The following is a 9,937-nucleotide window of genomic DNA, read 5'->3' on the forward strand; positions in this document are numbered from 1 at the left end:
ACACCAATAGATCTCCAAAGTAATGATAATCTCTTAGCATTCTTCCATCACGCCAAAAAAAACTAACTAATGCACCATTCTCATCTTGCTCAAAATCATAATAAAAATTTGCCTCATCTACATGTCTCTTTGCAAAATACTTTATCAACTGATTGCTATCACATTCATCAAGTTTGGCAGCTTTATCACATGATAATGCATTATACACATCCGAAGCTGTAGAAGTAAGGTTAGGAGAACCACCAACTTCCTTTTTTAAAGCCCTCAAAGAATAAAAAACTTTGACTCCACTCATTTTCAATGTAGAAATAAATCTAAGTTGTTCTCTATTAACACTCCTTTGAGACCTTATTAAATGCCTCTTTTCAACTGGAATCATATCATGATTATAAACCATTTCATGTCTTGAACATGTCCAAACACCATCATGATCAACAAAAAACTGTATAAAAGTTGTACAACCAGTTCGAACATCAAGCTTCTCATAAGCCCTACGATTCCTACACTTGTCATCCTTATAACCCTCATTAGAACAAACAAATCGTTCTTCAATAATGAGCCAACTCGGACTCCAAAACCCTTCCTAAAAGCATACTCATTATACATTTCATAAGCTTCGTCTTCAGATTTAAATCCTTTATGCAATAATTCAGACTTACTTGCTTCTTGATAAACAATACCATCCTTTTTTCCCACTCCATAAATATATAAAGTAAAATTATGATCAATATCAATGCATAAAATGTACAATAACAGAAAAACAAATAATCAACTATAAAAAAAATTTAAAATCTAATGTAATTAAAAATGATCATTTGTACACAAATGATCATTTATCACTTTACAATGAACAATATTCAAAAATATGTCAGTAATTTAGTAACAAACAATAAAACATATGATAATATAAATGATTATTTAGCATACTACATTTGATCAAAAAAATTAAAAATGTTTAACCAAATAAACAAAACAAATTAAAACACATTACAACATATAAACAATTTAAATTAAGATCTAGCAAAACAAAATGTACTAAAATGTACTGCGATTTTTGCAATTTTCCCGAACATGCAGAACATCAAATCGATATACAAAATCAAAATAATTAGCAAAATACAAAGCATCAAAATACACTAAACATTTTCATTATACAAATCATCAAAATCACAATAAACATGCAGAACAACAAATCGATATACAAAATCAAAATTACAGAAAACATAAATCAATTAGCGAAATACAGATCATCAAAATACAAAGAAATCCAGAAATTTTAAATATAAACATATCATAACATAAACACAATAATTAGTAAAAAAAATAATTAAATTAGGATCATTATAGCTCACATTGATGAATAAATGAATCAACCAATGAAACACCAGATGGAAGAACAGCTTCGCAATCACGATCAAAATCAACAATAGAAGAATCATCCATTAGAAGAAAACGCAAATCTCAAAATCAAAGGAAGAAATTAGATGAAATCAAATCAATGATGAGAAAACAAGAAGAGAGAGAAAAAATAAAAACAAAATCAATTGAAGAGAGAGAAAATAAAAGTTTAAAAATGATATACTACCTCCGTTAAATGTTATGTGCAACTTTGAATGATACCCCAAAGTTGCACGTAATATTTAACGGAGGTAGTATATACATAGCTTGAATAAAAAGTAAGACATTAAAAATAAAAAAAAATAAAAAATTAAAAAAAAAAAAAAAACCCTAACCAAAAATGGCGGAAAAGAAAAAAAGGAAAAAAAAAAAAAAAATGGAGGAAGCTACATAGGGGGTAGTGTAAAAATTGTACTTTACATGGCCAAGAAGCCCAGATAATAAATACACAACCAGTCCAATGGGCTTATATAATCAACATTATCTTGTAAACCCAAACCCAGAACTTCTAAACTGGTAACATTTTTTGGCACCTGTATTTTCTCAAATCCTTTGAAAAATTTCACCATTTATTAGAGCCTTAAAAACTTAAACACTTGTTCACCATTCCCAAATTCTCACTCCTCAAATTGGGTTTGATTAGAACAAAAATGCCTTCAGAAGACGCAAAACCATTGAAAAAGGAGCAGATTGAAGATGAAGAAGACGATGATGAAAAGCCTATTTCTGCTGTTCGCAATAAGAACAAAAAACCCAGTAATTCTCCTGCAACTGCGACTCTTAAGCAGAAACCTAAAGTGACGAAAAAAGAACAGGTTGATGATGATTCAAGCGACGATAATGCTCCTTTAAAGAAACCCACTAAACCAACCCCTAAATCTACCAAACCCAAAAAAGAGGAAGATGATTTTGTTGTTTCTAAGAAGGTTGTTGCTAAAGATGACAAGGTTTCTCTCTCCTCTTCAATTTCTTAGCTGCATTTTCATTTTTTTTCCTGGGTTTGTGATGATTGTGAATTTTTTCTGTGTTTGTTTAAATTTTGTTTTTATTTTTTAATTTCTGGGTTTGTTGGATTTTTTTTTTTCTGGGTTTGTTATAATTTTGATTTTTTTTTTTTTTACTGGTTTGTAGAAAAAAATAAAGAAGAAAATGGAGGAGGTGAAGAAGAGAGAGAGAAAAGTGTATGAATTGCCTGGGCAAAAACGCGACCCTCCTGAAGAAGTATGTTTTATTTTTTACAATTTATTGAATTATTGTTTTTATTATTTAGAATGATTTTATAAAATATAATGGGAGCATTGTGTGATTAGTATGTGGTGATTTTGTTATTTTCAGAGAGATCCTTTGAGGATATTTTATGAGACATTGTATCAGCAAATACCTACCAGTGAATTGGCTGCAATTTGGTGAGAATTTATTCATTTATATTGAAGGGATTTGTGTTTTCATTATCCTTTTCAATTGATGGTTGGAAATTGAATTGTTATGAATTCTTATCTATTCGTATGAAATTTGAAAAGTAGGTAATTACATGAATGGAATGCACTTTTTCAATCTAGAACAAGTGTTACCTTGCTCATTAAATTATGGGTGTTCTTGTTTGGAAAAAGTTGTGGCGAAAGATGATCATTTGAGAAAATGTTTAATGTGTTGCTGTATCTTTGTCATGGGATTGTCTATAATGGAAAGGTTCAAATTTACTCGAGGATGAATTGAATGGTGAATAAGCAAGGATACTCTTTAAAATTAGACAGTGTAGTGATAGGTAAAATGTAGGCGGTTGTAATTATCCTTGCACATAATTACTCTGCTTTTGTAGATCTTGGATTTTGTAATTTTAGAATTTATGATATTTGTTAGGTTCTTGCCAGTGTCTCTAAGTTGACACCAATGTCTAGGAAAAAGTATTGTAGTGGTTTCCATGCGTTCAAACTTCAAGCTTGTTAAGTTGTTAGTGTTCAATAGAATGATGGCTCTAATTTGTTCAGAAACAGATCTATCTTGTGGTATCCTAATGTTGCTGAATTTCCCCTTCTACATTTGTATTCTGAATCTTCTCATGGTGTTCAAATTTCTAATTGAATGTTGTTAGCTAAATCCATGTTTTTTTAGTGTTCTGAACTTATGTTATTCTGCACAATATATGGAACTAGCTCTTGTCCAGTGGGTTGTGCGTATTTTGGGTGATACATCAAATCTTCTGGTCAACACAGAATTTTTGTCATGGAGGATCCTTTTTATTGAAAACTCCTGCTCATGTTGAGATGAGCTTTATATTTATTTAATCATCTCATTGTAATTCATTGGTACATACGAAGTTCAACTTCCTGGGTACCTGTTGACCATGTCTACACTTGATTCCCTCAATCTACACCCTCTGCCTTGGCACATAGCCAAAGCATTAATTTTTTACTTCATATCCCTTTAATCACTCTATGGGTATATGTGTTTGCAGCTTAATTTAAGTTATGAAAACATTGGAGTTGCTGTTGAATTGAAGCAAAAGTTTTATGATTTCCTAATTTTGTGTAAATATCTCTGATTTGTCTAAATAAATTATCTTACAAAGGATTACAATTTCATTCTTTTGTGTGATCTTTATTGCTTGTAGCTCATATTCATTATGCAAAATTTTGAGTTATTTTCAATTTATAAATCCTATGTTCCACTGTGTAATCATGTTCCTCACTCTACCTAGTGAGAACCTTCACATCTCCTCTCATGCCAAAGCTCCAATTCCCTGCATTTCCTTACTGCACTTCAGGGTTTTTAAACCATTTGTCAAAGATTTTGTTATGTGATACACAGAATTCATGAACATGAGGCTGGCTATACCTCTATATTATATGCAAAGGTTCGTAGTCTGAAAAGAGTAGTTATACACTTATAAGTAGGCTGTTTTATAACCTGTTGGTTCACTTGTCTATCATTGTTAGTAGTTGGTAACTTGGTATTTGTGCGTATTGTTCCACAAAAATGCAAAATCCATGGCTGAGCTAGCTGTTATGCATAAGTTTATGTTGAAGGACAGATATAATGATTAATTTAGTGTAAAATGTATTTAGGGATAATTTTCTTAAAACAAAACAAGAACCTAGTTTCTTTATCTTTGAAAAACACTCAACCTGTATTTATTAAACTCTCTTTCATTGCACAGTATTTTTAACATTTAGTAATGGAGTCAAATTGCTAATTGATATAAGAAAAACTCTTCTCAAACACACAGTTAAACTTTTGAAGAGATTTCTGAATGCTGTCCCTAGATGCTGTTAGAATATAAGATGCATTGTAGATTCTTACCCTAGACTTGTAGGATTTTATGATGTCATGTGAATTGCTCCTGACATCATTATTTGTACTCCATTTGTTTAATTCTCTTGAACTCCTAAAGAATCACGGAAGGGGACTGCGTTCTTTTGCAGTTCACTAAAGCTATAATTTATGTTCTCAGAGTACTTTGCCAACCATCTGTTGACTATTGAGTGTCGGCATTCAAGAACCCTTTCAATTCCTGTAAAGCATACTCTCTTTTATGGATATGATATACTTGTCAGTGTATATTGAAGCTTCTGAGGACCAAGGATGCTTTAAAGTAATTTTTATGGATAAAACATCTTAGTGATGTTAGTATTTGGAAATGGAAGGTAAGTTGGTCGCAACTTGCTAGGTTGTACAGAAGCATCTGTCAGCCTTTTATAGCACCTTTCAAAGTTTTCACTTCTGTCCTGGTCTCCTGCTCTTATAGATCTGGTTGTGTGATCTTTTGTTTTTTTTTTTTTTTTTTTTAATATTGTATATGTCTGTAGTTGTATCCTTAGTTATATTTTCTATGATTGGAAGTAGCACCCTTTGAACGTTTCACCTTGGTGTATAAAATTTACAGGATGATGGAATCTGGTTTGCTTCCATTGAAGGATGCAATGCAGGTATATGAGAAGAAAATGAAGAAGAGTAAGAGCCAAAGAGTTACTTCACCATCAAAACCTACGAAGACAGTCAAAGAAACCAAATCTGTGACTGTTAAAAAGAAAGTAGCTCCTTCCACCCCAAATTCGTCGGACAAAAAGAAGAAAATTGCTACCACAACTGTGACAAAACATTCGAAGAAGCGCAAGGCTCCAAGCTCTGAAGAAGATCCAACTTCTGAGGAAGATTCAGAAGATGATTATGTTCTGTCAAAGAAGGTAAAAAAGGCTAGAGTCAATTAAGGAATGAAATCAGTGAAATTGTAGGGAATTCAAGTTGTGTAATGAATTTTAGAAATTAAAAATTTGATAGCTACCCAGAATTGTATTGATCTGTCCTGCAGTACATTGTACTGTATGATTTGTAACCAACATTAGATCTCATCAGTGAATGTGTTTTAGAAAAGCTCTGAAATTCCATTGGCCTGATTGTTTCAATTTATACTCCATTATATCTCGTTTTTGTATAATAGTACTCACATAGTTTTGCTATAGCAAATAGCAAAAAAAACAAAAAAAAAAAAAAAAAACAAAAACAGACAAAAAAGAAAAAAAAAAAAATCCATTTTTCGCATATATAAATGGAGTACAGTTTTTTTTAAAACTGATTTAGCTCTGATAAGTACAGATTATTTCAAACATAATTGAATGATCCTAATAAAACTAGAGTTAATTATTCAAAAATGTTAATAATGCGACTTAGGGCGTATTTGGCAAAATATAGCTGTGAAGTTAGATGTTAGTTGTGTAGGTAGTTGTTAGCTGTCATACCTGTCAACAAGTTGTTAGCTGTGAAGATAGATAATTTAGGTATGGGTGTTCGGTAAATTAGCGGTTGATTAGCTGTTACCTATAAAAATTAATGTTTTATTTTAAAACTATAGATTAAATATTCAACTGATACCTCAAAATCTACCTTTAACTTCAAAGGCTAATGTTTCCAATTTTTCATAAAACCTACCTCCACCACTAAAAGCTATCCTAACCACTATTTTGCCAAACACTCACATTTTTTTTGTTAAGTAGTGCCGACAATACCCATAAAAGTGTAACCCTATTCTTTAATTTCTTTATCCCTTTAGGTCTCGGTAATGTAAATCGTGATGCATATACAATGTTGCCCTACTTTAATATGCATGATAAGTTTGATCCTCATCACAATCCCTCTCATTCACCAAACAAAAAATCTTGTTTGGACTTACTTCACAATAATATTATTGTAGATCTAAGATTTATATACACACAGCTGACGTTGTATTGAACAAAGTGACCCCTAATTTTAACATAGTTACCTTATTACCTTTTTTAAGGTGGTAACCTTTCTTAAAACTTGTGTGACTTTTCATGTTATTGTGAACTTAATTTAAAGTACGATAGTGATCTAATTTTAACATAGTGATCTTTATTATTCATATTAACCATTATATTAAAAATTTCATTTAAAAAATTAATCTATTATAGCTTTTATAATGTCACAATGACTTTTACTTCAACATAATAACCTTTATTTTAATATAGTGACTTTTTTTTTTATTAATAAAACAACCATTTCGTCTTTAATGTTGGTGATTCACAATAAATTAGTGTGAATAAGGTCTAAATAAGAATTTGTATTCACTAAAACAACATTCTACTTAAAGCTCATCATATCCATGTTTCAATGAAATACTTAGTATTATTAATTGTGCAATAAGTATTATGTAATGCAAGCTTACGTTAATTTATTATAAAATGGTTAATTTAAGTGTAACTTTAATAATTTTTATGGTAACTTTAACCCAGGTAACTTTTAACTTTTATAAGTTTGTTTGTATATTAACGTGTAATTTGTTAAATACATGCTTTGGAAGCTAATATGATTAATCTAATACATTATAAATATTTTTTTAAGGGTAAATTTTTTGTTATAAAAATGGTAACTTTTGTAGTATGAAGAGTAACTTTAAATATTTTTAAGATAGCTTTAACTTGTCTTACACGCCTTAATAAGAATTTGTGTTAATTTTGACTAGATACTAGCTTAAGGCCCGTGCCATGCACGGTAAGTCTAATTTTTTTAAGAAAATTAATTATATCCAACAAATAAAATTTGATAAAGCATACAAATCAAATATATAAAAATTATAATGTCATAATCTATATTAATAGGCAAAGCAACAAATTATCTAAAAAATGAATTTTTTTTGTCTGTCCAAACTCGAGAATTTTTCAGGTGGGGCTTGATCCGATCTAGTGGCCATGTTAGTGAATACTTATTTATAAATGTGTTTTTAATAAATATCAAAAACCAATCGAACAACAAACTAAAATCTCCACTAAAATTATTAGTAAAAGTGAAACATACACAGAATTACAAATAATATATCACCTTTATATCTAAAAAAATCATTTGTTAAACACAACATTTATTTTATAGCTATACTATACTCTATAAATCAATTTGTGATAATATGTACGTATAGTAGTAAAATTGTAATTAACTTGAATATATAGTTATATTGTATTGAAATTGAAATAAAATATTAGCTAGAGGTATTTGAAAAAAAAAAATAAAGTGATGTTTTAAAGTAATTTCTTTATTATCTATTATATGAGTCAATTTATTATAACTTTTTTTTGGCAAAATCTAATAATACTCCATTTATAAAATAGTTGAAAAAGAGTTGATTTTTTTTTTTTTTTTTTTTTTTTTTTTTTTGTAAAGAAGTTGAAATAGTTATTTAGGTAAATGTATATAGAATAATTATGAACACCGAATAAAAAGGAATATATATTTGTCATAAAGATAATATAAAATATTTGAAATGATATTATTGTAGAATCAAATATTAACAAAAAAAAACGGTTAAAAAGGAAAGGGGAGTTTTGGAGGGAAAAAACAACACCAGGATGTGACACGCGTCACTCCCGGTGTCTGTTTTAGTATTAAGTTATTATTGATTATCTCTATTTTTTTTATTATTTTTGTAAGAATGATATTCCCGCTATTTCAATTATTGTGATTTGATATTCCTTTTTTTTAAAACCAAATTTGATATTCCTCTATTTTAGAAAAAATGGCACACTTTGATAATAATAATAATAATAATAATAATAATAATAATAATAATAATAATAATAATAATAATAATAATAATAATAATAATAATAATAATAATAATAATAATAATAATAATAATAATAATAATAATAATAATAATAATAATAATAATAATAATAATAATAATAATAACTTTTTGGCTCTTACTTCTAATTTGGCTGTTTATACTGAGGCTGAAGTAACTTTTTCACGTATGGGGATTTGGTTATGTGGGGTTTGCTACAAAACGCATACGCATCGTACTAAGTGTCGTCATAGTCCGACTGAGTTTGTGTCTCCCCCAAATGAAGGAGATGATATTGTTCGTTTTGTGCTCCATGGTTCTGATGTGGGTCTTTCTATGTTGTTGGTGGATTTTCAAAATGCCTTCAATCTTGTTGATCGTACGGTCATGTTGCGTGAAGTTCGTCGTCGTTGTTCGGGCATTTCGCGATGGGTTGAATTCTGCTACTCTAATCCAGCCAAATTGTATTATGGGGATCAATCCTTATGGTCGTGTCAGGGAGTGCAGCAGGGTGATCCCCTTGGTCCTCTACTTTTTGCTTTTGTTTTATAGCCCCTGGTTTGTAAAATCAGAGATGGTTTTGACTTATGTCTTCAGGCGTGGTATTTAGATGACGGCACTATTATTGGAGACACTTTGGTGGTGGGGAAGGTTCTAGAGTTGATCATGGAGGAAGGGCCTAGTTTTGGGTTACATCTTAATTTGGAAAAAAACTGAAGTTTTCTGGCCTTTGGAGGACCCTCGAAGCAGGCTTGTGGGTGTCTTTCCGCTTAACATTGCTCGACCTTCACATGGTGTTAAGTTGCTTGGTGGACCCGCTAGTTCCGATCCTGGTTCTGGAGGTGACCTTGTGATGCAGAAGGTGACCAAGACCATTGCTCTAATGGATAGGGTTGCTAAGCTCGATAATCCCCAGTGTGAGTTGTTGTTGCTTAGGGCATGTACCGGAGTTTCTAAACTCTACTTTGCCTTGCGTACTTGTCCTCCTAGTACTTTTGAGGTGGCTCAGCGCACTTTTGACGAGGCTCTTCGATCTTCATTGGAGCGTATCGTTACTGCTTCGGGGCCTGGGTTTGGCGATTGGTAATGGTGACTTGCCACCATACCATTTGCGTTTGGCGGACTTGGAGTTTATTCCGCAGGTGATGTTCGTCATTATGCCTTTCTTGCTTCTCGGTTGCAGACGAAGCTTTTGCGTCGTACTGGTATTGTCGGTCTTGGTTACGCTTTTGAGGATGCGTTGAGTCTGTTTAATGGAATGGTGGAGTCTGATATATTAGGTAATCCTTGTGAGGTCGCTGCCCCTAAACTCATGAAGAAATTGGTAGATATATATTTCACAAAGGTTACCGCTTCTGCAGAATCCGCCTTTTCTTTGTCTCCTCGTCAGTCGGCATTGTGGAAGTCGCAGCAGGGGGACCACACCTCTGCTTGGCTTCGCGCAGTCCCTATTTCTGGGTTGAGTCAGAC

At 31.3% G+C, this 9,937-nt stretch overlaps 1 protein-coding gene across 1 annotated transcript; it reads left to right on the forward strand.

Annotated features, from left to right (window-relative positions):
- Window positions 1–2,016: 2,016 nt before the first annotated feature.
- On the forward strand, window positions 2,017–5,778 carry LOC145590913 (uncharacterized). Its single transcript, XM_081647303.1, has 4 exons — window positions 2,017–2,345; window positions 2,530–2,619; window positions 2,734–2,804; window positions 5,282–5,778. The coding sequence occupies exons 1-4, from the start codon at window positions 2,049–2,051 to the stop codon at window positions 5,604–5,606; spliced, it is 783 nt and encodes a 260-aa protein (XP_081503429.1). The 5' UTR covers window positions 2,017–2,048; the 3' UTR covers window positions 5,607–5,778.
- The last annotated feature ends 4,159 nt before the right edge of the window (window positions 5,779–9,937 follow it).

The sequence above is a fragment of the Chenopodium album genome, chromosome 18, assembly GCF_948465745.1.
Source record: "Chenopodium album chromosome 18, dcCheAlbu1.1, whole genome shotgun sequence".
Classification (NCBI taxonomy): Eukaryota; Viridiplantae; Streptophyta; class Magnoliopsida; order Caryophyllales; family Amaranthaceae; genus Chenopodium; species Chenopodium album.